A 21850-nucleotide genomic window follows, 5' to 3' on the forward strand; every position below is an offset into this window, starting at 1 on the left:
TCCTGGGTCCATGAAATAACTGGCCTTTAAAAATAAAAATCTGTATTTTAAGGAAGAACATTTATTTATGTACGATACATTATTCATTCATAAAGAAAATTGCTGTCCTTAAAGGTTGGATTTTTCCTCATTTTTTAATTAAGGCAATAAGATAAATTTCCAAAAGATTTTTTTATTCCTCTTTTTAGTCAACTTAAGCAGGGATTCCTATACTCATGAGCAGCACTGTATGTATCATTTACTTGGTCTGGCATGCTAATATTGCTGTGAAACAAACTAAATCATTATGTTAACCTAAGGGCTCTATTCTACTTTTGCAACTGTCACATTATTTGTCCATTTTGATCCTGCAAAAACTGAGTTTTTGGTTACTTGGTGGCAGTGGAAAGAAGCTCTGAAGACAACAATATTGACATTATGACCTTCAAAAGTGAAAAGTTGCATCAATGACTTCATATAAAAAGTTTTGTCAAACCGACTCAGACACCCAGCAGCCCACAGCCGTGCCACAGGGGATTTCAGCACACAGAGGCTGCGACTTTTGTCAGAGTTTCCCCTCTGAAAGGAGGAAATGATCAAAAAGTTAAAAAAAAAAAAAAAAAAAGACATTAGCTAAGCTCAGTGGTCTGGTTGGGATCTCTATAAATCTCAGTGTTGATATTGAATGGAATGTTTAAAACAAATCCCCCATCACAGCATTGAGCCATCCAGCTGAAGAGCCCTTGAGCAAGACACTGAGGCCCTGGCAGCTGCATTAGGACGCCCCTCTGTGTGCGCCTGACCTCTCATCTCTCTCAGGAGTTAAAATGAAAAGACAACTGTCCCTTTTCCTAATTATTACGCAAAACAAGTTTCTACACTGAGGCAGAGCTCTGTGGTCATACTGTAACATAACTGATGAGATCATCATCAACTTATCCTGCTGCTAGAAAAAACGTGTCACAGCCTGAGCAGCGAAAACTTAACTTAAAAATATAATTTCCCAACACTTACAAAATGTATTTGTCTGTCTTCACTTAGAGGCAAAACAATCGTCAAGCGTCAATAGAAACAACTGATAGATTCCCACTCAACCACCGAGCTACCTCCCACCAGTGGGAGTTGAAAAAGTACACTTTAATCTGGGACTTTGCATTGGTTTGGTGGCCAACCCCCCAAAATATCCAAATTTCTCAATAATAACCACATAAGAAGGAGAATATTTGTTTACAACTCAAAGTCAGAATAAATTCAAGGCACAGAACCACAATCGTCTGTCTCTCAATGTTAAACTGCTCTGGTTAATCTTTTAAGCAGTTAAAACAAGAACCGCTTAATGACATGCAACATGTACAGTATGTGTATCCTGGAAACACTATGTAATGAATAAATTCATAATTTAGCAATTTTTATATCAAACAAACTTCACAAAAACACTCATACTTAATCTCACTCAGGAATTCATAACATGTCAGGTCTGTTATTTAAGACAATGATATGCTGATTAATTTTCTTTTGTCATTTCTTTGTTTTTTCATATATTATTTGTAACAAAAGGTTCCAAAAAGAGCCAAATGCAAATCCAAAAACAGAAAACAATACTTGAGACATGATGTAACCTTTAGAACATGTGATTTGGATTTGGGAACTTATGATGCCAAAAAGTCCAAAATCATAAGCCCTTGTGATTTCAGGGAAATGTCTTGGATTTCACTTTCAGCTATGCTGGTACTTCTTGCAATCTCAGAAACAAATAAAGAGAAAAAGGAAACAAAGGAAGTCCCCAAGATTTCAATGCCTGATTTAACTGCCACAACCACCTCGTAGGAGCTGTTCTGTAAGCACTAACATGATGGAAACACACAAAACAGCAACTTCATGATTGGTCAAGAAAAAACAATAACAGGACCTGATGGACTAACGGCCAGACATTTGGCTGTATGGATGCCTTCTAAGAGAGAATGTCTAACAATGTACACCATTATTGCATATTTAAACAATATTGCATCTTTTCCCTCTCTTTCATAGTGTGTTCCTGCCCGCCTCTGAGTGTGGCTGTTCAGAACAGCTCACATTTTTGCCTTCCAACTAGTCAAACAAACTTTTCAACCATTAGCCTTTAGAAATATTAAACACGTAGCCTTCTATCCACTCATTCAAGTAAATCCCAAACTAGTCAATAATTGCCTTCTCCGTCTTTGGTTACGGTTATGGTTTCAGCCTTTTTCACAAGTCCACTCACAAACCAATGATAGTTTTGTCTCTCATGTCTCAAATATATACAATATACACCCAATTTGTTCAGCATTCATATTAATGCCTTTCTGTATGTTGTGATGGACACAGCGTCCAGGACCTTAACTGTTGTACCTCAGATATTACATTTCATGTTAATGTTAATTATCTCACGAATATATACCAATATCTTGCCCCTTGTACTCTCTCTGGGGTTAATGGATGGTTGAAAGCAACTCCTGGCGGGACCGACGGCAGTCAACCAGCCCATACTGTAGATTCAGCCCTGGGACGAACGCAGAGCCTTTCATGGAGCACGGTGGTAAAGGATGGGCGCCAATCGAAGACGTACATCTTGCACTGTGAAAACTCCAGCGAGGCATGTGAGAAAGAAAACTGGCATAATCAGGACTGGTGTGGGTAGTAATATACTGGTTGTCAAAACAAAGATGTTAAAGGTATTTGCTACAGTGTTGATCTCAGTGTAGATGCAAAGTCTCTCAGTGAGTACTGGGTCAGGAAGTGACATGTTGTAAAACAGAGTCGACACAGAGTAGATTCAGCTCCTTCTGTATATCTGCTGAATGTAACGATGTGGGGGACCTGTACAATCCGCAGCTTTGGCCTGCTGGGTCTTTTGTCGACGCTACTATGAGCCTGGTCGCCCTAGAGGGGCAGACGGAGGTCCGTTTGGTCCTGAGGATGCCCCTTGCTCTCGAGATGAGGGGCTGCTGCACGATAATGATGCCCGGGTGCCTGCTGCATTTGTGGGCGAGGACGGGATGAAGGCCAGCTGCTCAGCTGGCAGAGACAAAACATAATAAATGTTTTGTCTCTGCGTGTTGTTTCATATTACACCCGTGGGTTGCGAGTAGGACATACTGCTACTGATAGATAGATCAAGACGACTGGTTGTGGAATGTGACGTTCTGTGCCTGCAAGAAACCTGGCTGGCAAAACAAGATCTGGATAAGTTGAACACTATACACATGAATTTCCATGGGGCTGGATAGCTGGTTCTGTAGCTATTCTGTGGAATATCAACTATGACTCAATGGTGAAGGTGGTGCGTCTAAATGTTGACTTGGCCATAGGGCTAGAGTGTAATTTTAATGAAAAGAAATTTGCTGTTTTAAATGTTTATACACCGTATGAATTAAATGAGCATGAGGATGAATTTCTGAACTGGTTAGCTTTTATTCAGTCATTCATAGAGGATAACAGCTCATCTTGTGTCTATGTGATTTTAAGGCTGACATGTCAGATAGCAAATCTTTATTTGCAGCTCACCTGCAACAGTTTTGTAATGAGTTTAAATTAATCTTAATGAGTGAAACTCTGTTGCCTGACACAGACTTTACCTACGTTAGTGAAGCGTGCCACACAACATCTTGGTTAGATCATATTGTGATCACAGCTGATTCTCATGCCTCACTGGTAAATGTGGAGATTTGTTATAAATTTGCCACATCTGACCACATACATTATCTATTGCTGCACTGCTAGATGTTGAGAATGTCCCCCTTCTGTCCAGAAATAATAATGCTGCTTTCTCAAGTAAACTGGACTGGTCAAAACTGAGTAAAGAGGATACTCGTTGCAAAGAGAAAGCCTTTATTTAATATTGCTCTGCCTCATGAGGCACTAATGTGCTCAGATATTAATTGTAAGGATATGCTACATGTTGGTAAACTCTGTGACATGTATGATGATATTGTGAAATGTCTCAATGTTTCTAGTGAACACTTTTCTAAAAGTAAATGTATGGTGCTTAACATCAGACCTGGAGGGAATGAGTTTGTGGCTGAGCAGTGTGCTAAGGCAAGAGAGGCCTTTAGACTTTGGTCAGATGCAGGTAGGCCTAGACATGGGCTATTGCTAGATATGAAAAATGAACAAATGCTAGAGTTAAGTATGTACTCCGTTTTATTAAGAAAAATGAAAACACAATGAGAGCAGACTCGCTAGCCAGTAAGCTACAGAACAACCTTACTGACTTTTGACAAGAGGTCACAGTAACGAATACCAATAAAACATCCTTACCGGCTGATAATGAAGGCATTAGTAGCCTAAAAAACCTGACCTTTTTAAATGTGTTAAAAGTAACCCAGTTAGAATTAATCATGAATATATTGACTTCTTAACAGAAATGATAGTTAGGGCAGCAGATATTTATAATGCCATCAATATGTTGGAGAACAACAAAGCCTGCGGTATGGACTGCAGTTCATGGTGTCCTGCCAAATTCTATTATGTCTGTAATGTTACTGCCTGTGCTTGAAGACAAGACTGGTAAGCTCAACAGTGTTTCAAATACAATTATCGACCTATTGCATTAGCTCGTATCTTGTCTAAAGTACTGAAGAGAATACTGTTAACAAAGCTAGAGATGTATGTCCTTACTTCCAAGAATCAGTTTGGGTTCAAAAGAAAGCATGGAACTGACCTGTGTATCTATGCTCTTAAAGAGATTGTGTCTAAATACACAGGCCTGAATTCATCTGTATTCCTATGTTTTATTGATAGGTCAAAAGCATTTGATAGAATTAATCATGAATGATTGTTTGTAAAATTGCTAGATAAAGGCGCCCCTACATTTTTTGTGAGAATTTTAGTGTTTTGGTACGCCCATCAAACGTTTCAGGTTAAATGGGACAATGTTGTATCTGTTCCATTCTGTGTTATGTGCAAGGAGGTATTTTGTCTCCTATTTTATTTAATTTTCATATGCATGAATTATCAAATCAGCTAAATAGGTTAAACACTGGCTGTCTTGTGGGCAACACTACTGTTAATCATCATATGTATGCAGACGATCTGGTCCTGCTCTGTCCATATAGTGCTGGGCTGCAGCAGATGCTGATGCTGTGTTCTCAGTATGGCCTTGATTTTGACATAAAGTATAATGCTAAGAAAAGCCACATAATGATAGTTAGAAGCGATGAGGACAGGAAATCAACTATTCTGACTTTTAATTTGTCAGATAGTCCTCTGGCTGTACGTGAGGAAACAAAATATTTAGGTCATGTCATATCCAATGACTGGACGGATGACAAAGACCTCTACTGACAGCGATGTAAAATTTATATATTATAAGGAGGCTTTCTATGTGCTCTGACTCTGTGAAGTGCTCTTTTTTTAGAACCTACATTACAACGCTATATACTGCTCAATTGTGGTCAAACTTTAAGCAAAAGAGCATGCAGAGGCTCAAGGTAGCATACAATGATGCAATGAGGCTTGGTGTCCCTAGGTGGCATACTACCAGTCAGCTGTTTGTTTCCACTAGAGTGCCAACCTGTGAGGCACTCTTAAGACAACTGATGTTTGGTTTTATGTGTCATCTGGACAAGTCAGAGAACCATATCACTGAAGCCCTTGTCAGTCCTCTGGAAAGCTGTTATAGATGCACTTCTAGATTAAGACGAGATTGGTGGAATAGCCTGTATATCCTATAGGTGAATATGTCATTATTATGTATGTTTTAATCTCCTTTTTATATTTTTTATACTGTATGATGTGTAACAGGGATCTGTGTCTGCAATAAAGCTTTATAAAATGTAAACTCTTTTACATCATCTATTCCACCTTTAAATCAAAGAAGGTTTGACCCAAGGCCATGGTATTCAATCCTTAATGTCTTGCTGGTCAACACTAAACTCAAGTCTACTCTAAAGAAACACAGGAGTGTTGAGAGCAACCTGATGACAGAGCGTTGTGGAAAAGATAACACAGCGAGGGGGAGAAACCGTGAAACCAGAATCTCCTCTCAAAGTCTGGATGTCTAACAGGTCGATGTCTGGCCCCACTCCCATCAGCTGGCTCTTAGCCCTGGGTTGTTTGCAGAAAGGCAGACCCACTCTAAACTGAACGTGGAAATGGAGATCACTGCACATTCATCTGTAAGTATGAGGTGTGATGGACGGAGAGAGTGAAGGAGGGCTGGTAGGAGAGGAAATTCAATTACATCAGTTAACTAGCCTTCAGCACATAAATCAGTCTCAGTAAGGGCAGTAAATAACTGAGTAACATCATCTGGCTGAAATACTACCAGTTAACCAAGGCTGAAGGTGCTGACAGGAGCAGAAGCAGCAGATGAAGCTACACAAACATATGCACGCACACAGGCACGCACACCTACCTGTGTACACCTAAACAAACATGCCAGCATGCTCACACTTGGCAGTCTAAGATATTGTTGCCAATTAGAACAATGGCCCCATCCACAGGGCAACTGTGGTCACTGAAAAAACAAAGTAAACGGTATACAATAACACTTTCTTTTTACTTTCACAGATACGTTTTTTGAAGCTTGACAGTTGATCCTTCTGCTTGGAAACATCAGTCTACAAAACAATCTACACTCAAGGTCCACTTACTTGCTTGCACAATTGAACCAACATGAAAACGTTGGATTGTCGGTTTCTTCGGCTTGTATGGTGGACATCACTGTGGTAGTAGTAATGAAATCCCATACCTTACTTATTTATGTTTTTGTCTGGCTGACCATCAGTTCTACGATTTGGTCTGCAGACTCTGACTCATCTCGGCATCATGGAGCTTGAAGTGTTTTCACAAACTGTGACAGCAGCCTCTTCAGGGGCAGTGGCATCAGAGAATTTTAAAAGTAGTGCCGTGTTCACCTGCTAACTTGCGCAGTTATCAGAGTGACTGTGCAGGACTGGACTAGAGCCCAACCAATAAAGGATTTTTAAGGCCAATACCGATACAAATATTTAGTTATTTAAAAATCCGATATGACGATATATCGGCTGATTTATATTTAAAAGAAATCCAGAAGCATGTTACAAGACATAAATAGATTAGATTAACATTAGTTATTTATGAGTTCTCCCTCAAATAATATGATAATAATTTGTCTTATTGTCACAACAGAACAGAGGAACATCAAAATAAATTTTTTGATAGACGTAGGGAGCTTACCTTCATTTCTACCAGGTAGTAAAATTGTTCCGGCCATCTTGGCAACTAAATGCTGATTGGCTGCCGGTTCTCAAATTTATTAAAGCGTAACTGCAGATACGGTCAATTGGTGTCTTTGCACTGTAAAAGCAGCAGTAAACCAGAGAAGGAGAAATAAGAGGAGAGGTGGTGCTGCACTCTCCACCTAATTCACTTTAGAGTCTCCTACATGTTTCATTACTGAGATTGCACTGCAAAGGGCGAGCTGTCTGGAGGCAGTATAAATGATAAAATACACCCATTCACGCACGCACGCACTCAGAGTTGCAGAGAAAGGCCGAGCCACGAATGATTTCTGTTCATTGTGACCATGAAACATGACCTAACGAAGCTGCTGGCTGCTGTAGCTGACCGGGAAGCAAATGTGTCTAAGAAGATGCAAATGTGCAAAGAATGAGCTCAGCTTTTTATTTTAACCAGCCTTCTCTATCAAAGGACAACCTACAATCAGTGAATTACTGATCAGATCAGTAGTTTGGGTTTTGAACAGATACATTACATCGTCAATGATGGTTGTTAAACAATGTAGACAACAACTCCCATGATTCCAAGCAACTTCACAACGTCATAAAAAGTCTGTTTCGATTGAAAGGCCCATATCGAGACCTCTAGTGCAGTCAATTACATATTGTATGTTAAACTGCATTCAAATTGTATTTCGAGGAATATTTCAATATATGCAGTAGAAGAAAAGTGTGTGTTTTGTGTGTGATTTTGGAGAGGTATATGTCTGTGTGTGTGTGTGTGTGTGTCTTTGTCTTTGCAAAATAAAGCCCTGCAAATGGCCTTGCAGAAGTGGTCTGTTTGGGGCTGAAAAGAGCACCAAAATTGAACTGCCTAGTCTAATCATTAACACAGCCTCAGCTGCTTCTCTCCCATCACCTCAGCAGGGGTGAGTTCATTTGGAGCCAGGAGATCACTGAACAGGCACAAAAAAGGTAACTTGCATTACACCTGCATTTGTGCTGCTACTGGCTTTGCGCCAGAAGGGAAAAAGAGCCCTATGATGACATATACTGTTACACCAACATACAGTATTAATCAGTTTCTTCAAACCTTGAGGTGTATGATTCCATCATTAATCAACAAACAGACACAACTCTCCTTTGATGCTTGTATCTTGTCTTTTCTATAATGCAGCAGCACTTATCAGTGGAGGCTCACTCTATTGTTTAATTGCTTTCCGGTGCTCTGACCACATCTATTCTGCACATGAACTTCTCTGCTCTCCTGTGTCACAACAACAGCTCCAACTTTCACTGGTGGTCTGTAAGACAATTTGACAAAGCAACCAAAGGCATCAGGGTCAGTTACAGGTCTGGCACAAATCCTATGTATGTTGGCACACACCAACCAAAAGCTGTAAAGGTATGGACTGATGTGTGTGTGTGTGTGTGTGTGTGTGTGTGTGTTTGTCTTTGCATGTATGTGCATACTGTGAGTGTCACAGCTGCAGGCTGTAACTCGAAGTTTACCAGCAAACAAAGAACCAGGGAGCTGCTGAGAGATGAGAGTCAGCAGATGAATCCTCTTACCATGATGAGGCCGGTGGTGATCGGGTCATTGCAGCCATGGCACAGCTCCCCAAATTTGGCCCAGTAGTCCTTCTTGCAGAAAAGCCGTCCATCTTTTTCATAATACCAGTGGGACAGCGAGGCGCTGCACTCACAACACCTGACAAAAGAACAGACAGAAAGAGATACATGAGCAGTTGAGCAATTTTTATAGGCCCAAAACATAGTGTCACCTTTCATAAGGTCCCAGAGTTATTGAAATTGCACCATAGAAATCCAATTTTATTTCTATGTAACAGTCCAAAACATTAAAGGTCCCATGACATGGTGCTCTTTGGATACTTTTATTTAGACCTTAGTGGTCCCCTTATACGATATCTGAAGTCTCTTTCCCAAAACTCAGCCTTGGTGTAGAATTACAGCCACTAGAGCCAGTCCTACAATGAGCTTTCCTTTGTATGTGCCATTCCTGAGTCTGTAGCTTTTGAGGAGGTGACCAACTACACTTTGATCGTTTGAAAGCCATGATGTCTCTCTCTCTCATGGTTGGGCCAAATTCTCTGGGCGGGCAAAGCAGAGAAAGGGCAGGTAACCCCAAGATTCCAGATCTGAGCTTTAATTTTCTCAAAAGCAGAGCAGGATATCCAGGGTTCGGTTTACACCTATCACCATATAGTCACTGGGGGACCATAGTCAGGTTGGGCTAACACATAGTAATCTTGAAAAACCTTATAAAGTCAAATGTTCATGCAATGGGACCTTTAAACAAATATTCAATTTACAATAATATAAAGCTGAAACCAGAAAATATTTTTCATTTTTGCTTAAATTAACTATAATTTTTAACACAAATTGTACCATATTTTTATATTTGATGAGCAGAAAAAGCTGAAAACACCAGTGTCCAACATCACCAGTATGTCTCTGAATCAGCAGTTCAGACCTCCAGGAACTTTAAAAAGTGCACACTCTTGTGTTGACAGAACATTTTGTTGTACTACACCCTCCAAACTGTACTTTACCCTTCTAATGACACCCTAAAGGGCCCTAAATTATAGTTTTCATGGTGATAATAAGTCCCATTGTGGCTCTATCACACACCAACACAACTGAGGTGGAACGTTAATAGGCTACAGTCTATGGGTGGAACATAGGGTGGAACAGACTAAATGAAACACTAACAAACTATGGCTGGGTCTTAGGAAAACAGTAATGGCAAAAGGGAGGAACACAAGACAAAACAGTGTTGTTGCAGCCCAACAACATGTGCAGTGTGTGCCATATGTAAATATTTCATTAACCAACACCAATCAGTAGCCTTCTAGAAGTCAAACTTAATTTAAATGTTTGTTTTTTTCTAAAAGAAAGCCGTCCTCAGTGTTTGTTTTGACTTTGATTTAACACGGTGTAACGTAAAGAATGCTGAAGCCCCTGAAACACCAACCAGATGGTCCACCCTTGGCAGAAAAGGCAGTTGGACTGATCAGTCTCCCCAAGTTAGTCAAAAAAGTGCCTCGGAACACACCAAAGCAACAAGATGTAATATGTCTCCATAACGGCTGGCAGCGCTAATCTGTATTTTTGCAAACCGGCCGCTGATTGGACGAACGCGTCACGTGGGTCTGGTTTCTCCGGAAAGTCAAAGCCAGACTGTCGTGACGGCTTGTTCAAAATACAACAGAGCCCATTCATGGAGAGCCTGTTTACTCCCTATCTCACTCCCTAATAAGCCCCTATGTACCAACCCGGGTGTTTCCCGAGAGTGGAAGTTAAATTAGTCAGATTAAAAGATTTTACTCAGATTTTGAGAGACTCTAGTCACACTCATCCCACTCATTGTTTCCGGGTTAGCACTCTACCAATCAGATTGGTCATTTAAGTCCAACTGCTGGTAGTGCCCTCCTTTCGACCGAGCATATCAGGTTGGACAAAATGAAGGCCGATGGACCCTCCGGACCACTCTGGACGGATGACGGTACGGAACACACCAAACAGACTCAAGTCACCGACCTCGCACACTGTCCCCCGGCCGATTATTGGGTTAGTGTGTCACGGCCCTTAAAATCACATAACCTGCTGCTCTGAATTTGGTCATGTTTGCAAACTTAACAGCACGATTAGTCACCAGGGCATCTTGCACAATGTCCGTAGGATATAGGCTACAAGCACAGACGGTTTAAAACCAGCAACAATTGTTTACCAATTAAGTAACGTTCAACCACATAAAACAATAAACAAGCTATTGTTTAATTTCTATATGTACGAGGCTGACAGCGCGTCTCCTAGCAACGCCGGCTCATAAACATAGGCCTAATATGAACCCGCCCACCCAGAGGCCTAAAGCATGATGCTTCTGTTATTGTAATGTGTACAATAACTGTAGCATTTTTTTTATTTTTTTTTACAGACAGCACCATCCAACATAGGCTACTTATATGTAGAGCTCTTTCTGGTCTGTCCGTCTGCTATTAGCCCGATAGACATCCGACGCTGGGAAGGGCAAATGACAAAGATTCAAGGACAGACAGCGGCTGTCAGTGTGGCTGACAATGCAAATAAGAAATAGTCAAAACAGTGACAAAAACAGACAAAGGTTATTTAAATCCTGGTAATTGATAATGAATCATTCTTAGCAAAACAAAGGGTGTTAACAATCTTATGTAACTCAGGCCCATCTGTTCTTGAAAAACACACCAGAATAAACCAGGTAGCACCTTACTGACTAGAAAATGTGTCTCTGTTTGTTCTTTTTCATATATATATATATATATATATATATATATATATATATATATATATATATATATATATATATATATATATATATATATAAGTTGCTTGTAAACATCTATTCATAGCTGTGGTTAAGTGGGCACATTTGCTCTGCGTGTGGTCATATATCAAAATTTGGGCTAATCCCTATGCTTATGGTAAAAGCATTTCTGTACTGTATGTGTGAGTTAGTACACTTGCATCTGCATGCTTGCAGCCTTGTATGTGCTTGTCTGTAATCTGTATAAATCTCTGTGTCTAATGGCCAAGACTAAGAAGAACTCGTTCCCAGTGGAGCTTCCCTCCCATCAGCCAGCCGTCTGGCCTCGTCCCAGCTCAGGGCAGCTTAAGACCAGGGCTGTTTGCTCTAAACATATAAAAGACATGTGCATGGCTCCAAAGGCTGGAGCACAATAATTAACTTTTTCACATCCACATTTCTTGCTGTTTACATTTCCATATGAGTCACATTTCTTAATTTTAGTGATATTACTGAGTTCTTAGTGTCCGGCTCTGATTTGACAATTATAAATGAGCTGGTTGTCTCATATTCTGTCAAAAACCTACAATGATGTCTTTGCGTACTTTGTCCTTGTATTATTTAGTAAGCAAAATGCCAAACATTTCCTGGCTTGGGATTCTTATTTGTAAGGATTTACTACTTTTCTTTGTCTTATTTGATAGAAAAATATCTTGAATATCGCTGGGACTGTTGGTCTGTAAGAACAAGACATTTGAAGATGTCACCTTTGGTTTTTGAAAAATAGCGAGTTCTTTCTGACATTTAATGGGTAAACTAAATAGAAAATCCGCTGCAGATTAATTAATGAAATAGTCATTAGTTGCAGCCCTACAAACACTACTCTTTAGTAGAATTATTCAGTGAGGGAATTGTTAACATATTCATCAGAAGCATCAATTCTCTTTTGTTTTTTGCCAAAGGTGTTGCATCTATACTGTAAGGCTGCACATACACACATAACTACAAACATACCATTGCAGCAAATACAATTTATTTATTAGACAGACAGACACACCCACTCTTCCCAGCATCTGCATGAAGAGCTTCACTGCAGCTCAGCAGATTGTGGCAGAGCTGCTTCAGCATGAAGTGTGTGTGTGTGTGTGTGTGTGTGGGGGGGGGGCTGGAAGTGGGTCAAGGCTTTCAAAAGACGTCCTCAGCATCAAGCCAGGAGCTACTCAGCTTTCTTGGCTCTCTGCCGCTCAATAACGGCCGTTACCCCTGCAAACCCCTGCTAGGTTAAGGTCACCTGGGGAGGATACACACAGATGTGTTTACAAAGACACACACACACACACACACACACACACACACACACACACACACACACACACACACCATGCTCTAAGGTTCAGTTCCTTCATAGTAAAGCCTCTTGGAGCAGAGCAGGGAGTATTAAAGACATGAGTGAATACATTAGTGACTCCCAGATGGCGATGCCAAATTTCTGCCTTCAGGACAAGAATCTTATCACATAGTTGGAGGAGACTGGCAGCAATGCTCAGTTACAACTCAGGAATTCTATGATCCTAAAAAAACACCACTACAAAAAAAAAAATCACATGCTTTTCACGGTTAGTGTGTTAAAGTGTGTTAGCGCTCACATTTGGGCATTTTTGTGTAACTGTGTTAGTGTGTGCATCAGCTCAGACGTGTAAGAGGATTATCAGTGTGAAAGACTCAAGAGTCTTTAACCCACTCTGCTATATGATGAGCCGAGAAAAAAAATAGCTGAATAAAAAAGTTAAGCCGTCTCTCTCACTCTCGCACGCTCTGACACTACTAAATATTACATGCCTTTTAGTAAAGCAATCAATAATGATGTTTTAGGACAGAAAAATAAATGAGTTTGAGATCTGTAAGATGGTATGAGAAAAGACTAATATCCAACAAAGAGACAATAAAGACTAAATAACGTGGTCCTTTGATTGATTTAAGACGCAATAACCCAAGGACAAAAATGTCAAAAAACAAACAAAAGGCAAGACGTTTAGACATAAACAACTCCCATGAGCAAGTGAGAGGGAGCAGAGCAGATTTCAGACACCATGAAACCCAGCTGGATCCCCCGAGGGTCAGCAAACAACCAATGAGAGAGAAGATGAGGACGAGAGAGTGGGTTAGTAAATCTGCAACTGTCCTCCCTTCTGCTCAAATCCCTGATGGAATTAGCTAAAAGTGACAGAGTAATAAATTCCTTTTACCAGGTCAAAAGGAGGCAACCTTCTCCCCAGACACAGCCAGAGGAAGGTGGCCGTCTGTGTTTGCTAACATTTGACTCCAGCTGAGTACTGTCACAATCCCATACTCAGTGTCTGTAAATCTGCAAAGGCTAGTTTTCATTCTCTTTTGTCTTTTAGATTAGTGGTTCCCAACCTGGGAGGTGGGCCCCCTCTAAGGGTTCACAAGATACTGTAAATCTAAATGGTTTTGAGATACCTAACAAGAAATAACACTAAATCCCTATTTGCATAGGACTAGTATTAACACGGGATAAGTGAAGTCAGTATTTTACTTGAATTTGTCATGTCAAGGCTCTGTCAATACTTTCTTTTATATGTAGCAAGACACCCAATATGACCTGAAATCACAGAGGTGCCCATGCTAGCATTTTCAGTCGGTAAATGCTAGCATGGCTAAAAGCATTCAAACACTGCTTTTCCTTACATTTCTATAATCTTAATTTTTTTACTTGGAAATTGTTAGCTAGCTTATCAAAAACTGTACAAATAAAAAAATAACAACATATGTAATGTGTGACTATAATATAAGTCAAGACAGTTTATTGTGGATCTCAGTATCTAGACATGAAAACTTCAAAGAGAAACAGTAGTGGTTTAGTATAATTTTTTTAAATTATGCTATGCCAGATGAATTTTCCATATGCTGCTTTTTATTAGTCTGCTATTATTCATGTTTATTATTCCCAGTGAGATAATCTCATTGCACACTTCTATGATGGAATGTGTTTTTGAATGACTGTGCTTCCTATTTATCATGCTGGCAGCCTGACCTGGGTCAATACCTAACATGATTAATTTGTCCCAGTTGATATGAAGGATTTGAAGTTGAATGGAAAAGACATCAGGTCAGAATAAATGAATGAAATTGAATTCCCTGAGGGACTGAACTGCTGAAGAGGATACAAATGTAAATACACTGAATGAGAAATAATGACTAACAGAAGTCCTAACAAATTAGAAAAATGTGTGACACGGCACATACAGCACATACAGAAGATACATAAAAACATATGATTTATATTCATTGTTGTGTGTGTTTAAACTAAAGCTAAAACAAACAGATGGCACTATTTTAACAATCAATTTATACTGTAGGTTTAGTCAAAAAAGAAAAGAATCTGTAGATTAATCAACAATTATTAACAAATAATAGTTGCAGGCCTACAACAGTTGAATGAATTAGGTAAAAGTCAAACAGAAACACACACACACACACACACAGGGAAATGGCAGACATGCTGATAGAAAATTAATTATTAATTAGGGCTAAATATTTCCCATTATTTCAGTTGTCTGTTGGTGAAGCATGCAGAGCTTTGTGGGGTAACGTCAGCTACTATGAGTAAGCCCTGCAGCTTCTCAGCAAATGGTACTAAGGTGGTGCAATATTATTTCACAACATGTACACAGAGTACACATCTGAACTAGTCATTATTTATTTTATTTATTATTGAATAATCTTGCAATTATTTTTCAATTAGTTTATTAGATGTTACCTTTTTTAAATATTTAAATGTCCAAAGTGACATCTTAAAATGTCTTGTTTTGTTCAGCAACAGTCCAAAACCCCCAAAGATAATAAATTCCCAATCATGACTGGTAAAGAAAAGCAGAACATCTTAACAGGTGGGAAGCTAAAACTACAGAGAATTTGCCTTATTGTCTTTCTTTTTTTTTTTTATCTACTAATCGACCAAATGTTGTAGGTCTACTCTGAACAAAGCAGTATGTGAAGCTACTACAGTGAATGCGAACATGCAGCTCTTGAATTTATTTATTTATTTGACTTATTTCAAGATAAGCCCTTGAATGCCTCACAGTGAAATAAAACCAAACCAGAGTTTAATCTGATTCTAGCACAAACCTTTCTGACCATCCAGCTATGGTCAGCATTTCATGTGTGTGTGTGTGTGTGTACACGTGTGTGTGTGTGTGTGTGTGTGTGTGTGTGTGTGTGTGTGTGCGCGTACACATGTAGCCACAGGTCATTAAATGACGCGTGGGCTGACACTGCTACAGGAAGCAGGAGGAGTCAAAAGGAAACAGAGTGTGTTCTGGTGGAGGTGTGAGCAGGTTCATTACCAACCGACAGATGCAAAGCTGAAAGATTTACGAGGAGCCACACCTTTTCAAACACCAGCCCTCTCACCGCCCAAAACACACATGTGTATGTCCTCATTAATTATTAAATCTTTGACCATCTGACCCAGCTCAAGAGGACATCCATCTCTGTTCTATCTGCGAAGACAGCAGAAATGCTTTTGAGTAGCTCTAATCAATAATCCAATAGACCGGTCTGCTTGGCCTTCCAGTAAAACCAGGAAAACTAGACAATAAACTCCAGAAACAAAAGTGTCTACTGCATGAAAAAAGTGCTCAGCTGTTGTTATTGTACTTGCAGGATAAGCTGAAATCCTCACAGACAAAGAGAAAATACAACCTCTGGGAAAGAGACGAGGGGGTTGTGGGTTAGAGGGACACACACACACACACACACACACACACACACACACACACACACACACACACACACACACACACACACACACACACACACACACACACACACACACACACACACACACACACACACACACACACCCCAGACACACAGACCCGGGAAAGTCAAGCTGAGGAAATGGCAGACTGTCTGGGGGAGACCAGGCTCTTTCCCCTCAGAAGAGACATAAAGAGGCGGGGAATTCCTGGTCCAGTGCCAAAATTTTCACTGCATATTTTCCAGAAAATTTAAAGGATTCCCACCTGGAGATGGGGAATATATACTTGTTTTTGTGTGTGTGTGTGTGTGTGTGTGTGTGTGTGTGTGCTGTGTGTGGGCACACTAACAAATAAATCTTCCTATTAAACCAAATTGGCTAAATTTGTTTAGTTTGATTCATTTACACACACACACGGACATTAACACACACATTCAGTCCGTTCCCACGTGCCCCCTTTTTGTTCATCTTATTTTAACATCCCCCGTCTCCTCCCCTCCCTCCTTCTTCTCCATGGTAACATAGAATGCCATAGCAATGATGTCACCTACTCACAAAAAAATACATTACCAAAAGGCATTACCTCATGCTAACCCCCACATCTTTCTCTGTTGGGTGGTTTCACACTCTCCCAGGAAATCCCTCAGCCAATCAGGCTTCAGTGTGTTCCCTTGACCTTGGAAAAAACAAGCTAAGCAACATTTACATCGGCATTAACCCCTGGAGAACTTGTTTTTCGCAACAATTAAAGGACTAAAACACAGAAAGGAGAGCAGGCGGTGCATTTTAAACAGAAGCTATAATTGCGCGCTCTGAGCATTAGCGCTGCACTGACTGTGGGAGACAATCTCTTTATTGGTGGCCCGGTGGTCCATTCAGTTGGTAAACAGGAGCCCTGGCAGACTGTGAGTAAATGATGTGCACGGCAGCAGTTTCCTTTGTCACTGTTAAGCTGCCCTGACAGACTGACTGTCAACACAGTCTGTCCTGGGCTCTCTCACGTGTTCCACTGCGAGGAAATGATAAAAGGTTTCAGGGAGCTTTGGAAACCTTGATGAGCGTTGTTCAGCAGGATTCAGGAGCGACAACAGAGCTCCTGTTCATTATTAGGTGTCTTTTACAAAATATTTTAGATAAAAGTCTGTTTCTCCGACAGCTTAGACACAAACATAGGAACTGATGCATTTGGGGAAGCTGGTATGGGTGAATTCAACCATGTGAGTCAGTTTATGGAGCCAAGTCTTAGTCCAACTTCGGGCTAAAACAATTAATTAAAAAAAAAAAAAATCTGGGAATTCAGTCTCAAACATGCTTTTCAGGTTGTCAATTCCTGAAAACAAAAAAATATACAACAATAGTTTTCATTATTAACCCGTCAGGTTGTAGGTTATTTAAGAATCCTAACATACCACTTGTTGGCAAAAGTTATGTGTTTCTGAATACTTCAAGAATCAAATCAGAAATGGTAATACCGTAGACTGAAACTATCCTGAATTGTTGTCTATGAGAACTATTTGTAATATTGGTAGGCTACTTTCCAGCCTCTGACTGATAAAAGTCACCATTGGCTACCATCAAAGTTGGACTAATAAAATCAATTTCTCTCCAGTTAAAAAAAGAAGAAAAGTTTCAATAAAACACAATGACAACAAACAAGACAACAAAACCTACAGCCGCCTTTCTTTTGTGAGGTTATCGGTGCCTACGTTTGCATGATGTCGGAGCATGTCAAGTCGGACAGAATACTAACCGGGATGCATTGTGCGCTTATGTATTCCGCACCGGCCCGGCTCATTTTGAACAATCCTATTGAAATCTTAGTATTATCTTATTGATCCAGTAAGTCCAGTTGGACTAACGGATTAATGTGTGTAAAGGCTTCTGAGTAAGGGTGTCACAATTTTGATTTGAAATCAAAATTGATCAAAATTAATCCACAATCTTGAATATCAAATAAAAAAATGGAATTGTTGATACTGCCACGCCCCCATGTCACGTCCGGTCGGCTTGTCAAGAAGCCACACAAGTCCCCAGGAAGAGCACCATGTCTTAATGCAACCATGAGCTTAGCAGTCAACGGTGGAACTGCACCCCTCTGACCCAGAAAAACCTTTACCAGAGAATTTGCATGGCAAAAGAAACTTCTATATTTTCAGCAGGTAATGTTTTGGTGGTAGATCAACTTCCCAGCCCAAACACTTAAAACTGGTTTAAAACGTCACGTTTAAACATTTAAACATCACAGCCAGATCTAGAGTTATTAAACTAGGCATGATGAAAGCGCACAATGAATGCGAGCAGATAAGACCATAATTGCATGTTCTATATCTTAAGTTGTCTTGATGCTGACAAAAACTGCATACTTTTTATGAAACGAGAAGGTCAAATATAAAAGTTACTGAATATAGAGAATGAATGAGGGCTTTAATCCTCCTTTCTTTAATCACATGCAGGGTTTAAGTCTTGAGTTTATCTAGAGCAAATGTGGCAAAACTGAATTTTCAAAGTGTGATTAAAGCACTGTAGCGAGAGCCAAAGGTTGGAGCTTGGGAACAGGTGATTAAAAGGTGCCAACACACAAGACGACTCCTTTCTCCTCTCTGCAAATGTTATCAGCAGCACGTATGAATCCTGGTCATGTCATAGTGAGGAGGAAAAGCTTTTGGTGCAGAGTCAGACACAGAGCAAAGTGTCACTGGATGAGTATAAAAGGAGATTATAAACCAAAATGACACGCTTCAATCTAAAATCAAACAGCTTTTAGTGTAACAATGACAGGCAACTTATTTTTGATAGAAAAAGATGAACAAAACAATGAGTCAGACTATTTTAGGGGTGAAATCTTCCTAAATCCTAATAAAAGAATCCGTGGAAAGATGTAACTTTGTCTTTGCTTCACAAAAAAGAATTTAATGCAAGGTTATGGAAAGGTGCTTTTTCTTTTTGATCTTTTATTTAGACCAACAGGCCATACAATCAGACTATAAAACAGTTTAATAGAATGTACATCTTCTCGGTCTGCAGTTGGATCACGAATTGGGTGATGAATAACAAATACAATTTTAGAAATTCTGACATGCATTGTGCATTCTCAATAAATATACATTCATCTAAGTATGCATTGTAAAATTTCCTTTATATGTACAAACTTACAAAAACAGAAATACATGTACGCAAATCGTTATTTCTTCGTTGGAGTAAACTAAAAACTGGACATTCAATTAGATGAACAAATGAGTTTTCCTGTACTCCTTTGCATAATTGCGCTGGATAACATGCGTGTCTGCTTTTCCACACACACACACACACACACACACACACACACACACACACACACACACACACACACACACACACACACACACACACACACACACACACACACACACACACACACAGAGAGTCACATGCAGGACAGCAGTGTTTGATTCATTGTTCATTGAGGGAAGTTACTGACAAATATGAGTTTTTGGGGATCCAGACAGAAGTGTGACTGATGTGTGCTGTGTCATTAGGGATGTGAGAGACAACTTAAAAGAGAATGACTACATCCTGTTCCTGAACCCACATTAAACCCACACAGGAACACGTTTCAGTATCTACATCCCTCTGACAGTCTGTACATTATGAGAAACTGTCCATATTGCACCGTGGGTCGGTAAGAAACGTATTTTCAATTTCTCTGTATGTCTGGCACATATTGCAGAATTGACAACAAAGTTAACTTGACTTTACTTGAATGAAGACATAATTTAAACACTCGATGGTGAACTTCTTGTGCTTTACATTAAAGTCAGTTGAACAGTTTATTGTCTTATGTGATAGTACATGTAATATTTTTGGACCAAACTATTCAAAAAATTGGCAGATTAATGATAATTAGTTGTATCTTGTATATTAAGAAATAGGAAAATATACCAAAAAAAGAAGAATTTTACAATTTGACTTCGGGTATGCCTGTTGACACTATTGAGGACCACAGAACCAGAATCGTGACTATGGAGTCAGCCCTTAGCGACATGATCTGCAGCCTCCAAAACGTTGAGAAGCAGGGCGCTGCTTTAGCCACAGAAAATCAGTGACGACTTCAAAAAACGCACAAACAGTGAACCTCCGGGTTACAGGCATCCCCGAGGGAGTGGAACAGGGAAGACTCTCCAATTTTATGGCATCCTTTTTTACCACTTTGTTTGAAAAAGGAAAACTGTCTTGCACTCCGGTAATTGAACGTGTGCATCGCTCCCTAAACCCAAAGCCCGGTCCCAGATGTCCCCCTTGGGTAATGATAGTCTACTTCCACCACTACCAAATGAAGGAGGAGATACTTAAACTCTCTCAGAGTGAGTGGGACAGTATGAACGTCCAAGGTTCATACTCCGTCCGGATCTTTCCCGATCTCTCTGCTGATCTCACCCGGCGCCGTGGGACATTTAAATTAAAGCTCAACTCTACAACACAGGCAAGATTCCATCAAGTGATGAAACATGGTGGCTTACTATCGTCTTATTAATATGAAAGGATAGAGGGGAATATGGTTTAGGGGTCTTACAATGTCTAATCATCAAGACCCGCTTGTTTGGAAAGTGTATTTGGTTGGTTTTTGTCAGGCAGACTTTTTAAAGGTGCTCTAAGCGATTTAGGCAACAAAAGTGGTTGTCACATACAGCAAACATCTCCTCACTATCCGCGAGCTGCCTGTCTCCAGAACACACTGTAAAAACCACGGTCTCTGTAGACAGCCCAGGGTCTACAAACGGCAACAAAAACAACCTGTGCCACCTGCACCATGAAGCATACACAATATAATATTTATATATATAAACACACACATCAAAATAAAATTGTGTAAGCATTTGCCATGATCTCAATGTCATCTGTGTTAGAGCTTCAACCTTTAGCTGATTCCTCAATTTGTGGATTGTAAGAGAACTATTTAAACTAATCCTTTTTTTTTAACAATGCAGAACGTCTGATGATTCTCAAATGCGAGAGTTTTCTACTTTTCTTGGTCTTACATAATAGGTGTGCAGTAATACACACAAAGTTAATATACATTATAGTAAATTTAATATTCTTCGTTTTTGGACTGCTAGTCGGACAAGCTAGACATTTGATGAAGTCACGTTGTTTTATTTACCAAACCATCACTCAAATAATCAACAAAATAGCCTTCAGAATTATAGATGATGAAAATAACTGTTGCAGCCCTATTCAACAGACTGCAAAAGAGAGAGTCAAAATAAAACATCCTGAAAGAGTTCAAAATAACAGAAAGTTTGAATGTCTTGAATTCCATAGAAACTAAACAAACTATCTACTGAAGAAGGTTCTGTGATGTTTAAAAGCCCGGGAACGAGTGAGTACGTTGACATTAAGTTAAGATAATTTTGTATAAGGTTCACTCCATTTAATCTGAGCAACATTATCCCCAATCTATAAACTCAAGAAACATCCAATCACGTACTTTCACTGATTCACTTACTTTCTGAGTAGCACTCTGCTGCGTTGGTTCTTTGCTGACATGTCACCCGTGGGAGCGGCAGTCTTGTTTTGACAGTCAGGTCAACAGCTTGACCAGCTCGCTGTCACAACGATCAGTGACTC

General features: G+C 39.8%; 1 protein-coding gene across 2 annotated transcripts in view; it reads right to left on the bottom strand.

Annotated features, from left to right (window-relative positions):
* Nucleotides 1-21850, bottom strand: part of limk1a (LIM domain kinase 1a) — a 56415-nt gene that overhangs the window by 21908 nt on the left and 12657 nt on the right. The window contains exons 1-2 of one of the 2 annotated variants that reach the window (XM_032505593.1): nucleotides 21729-21850; nucleotides 8733-8871 (exon numbers count right to left, since the gene is read on the bottom strand). The exon at nucleotides 21729-21850 is cut by the window's right edge and continues 35 nt beyond it. In XM_032505593.1, the coding sequence (XP_032361484.1) occupies nucleotides 8733-8871; nucleotides 21729-21769 (180 nt within the window). In that variant the 5' untranslated portion in view covers nucleotides 21770-21850. The remainder of the gene's footprint in view (nucleotides 1-8732; nucleotides 8872-21728) is intronic. The other variant, XM_032505586.1, reaches the window with a different exon arrangement.

The sequence above is a fragment of the Etheostoma spectabile genome, chromosome 3, assembly GCF_008692095.1.
Source record: "Etheostoma spectabile isolate EspeVRDwgs_2016 chromosome 3, UIUC_Espe_1.0, whole genome shotgun sequence".
In the NCBI taxonomy this organism is placed as follows: Eukaryota; Metazoa; Chordata; class Actinopteri; order Perciformes; family Percidae; genus Etheostoma; species Etheostoma spectabile.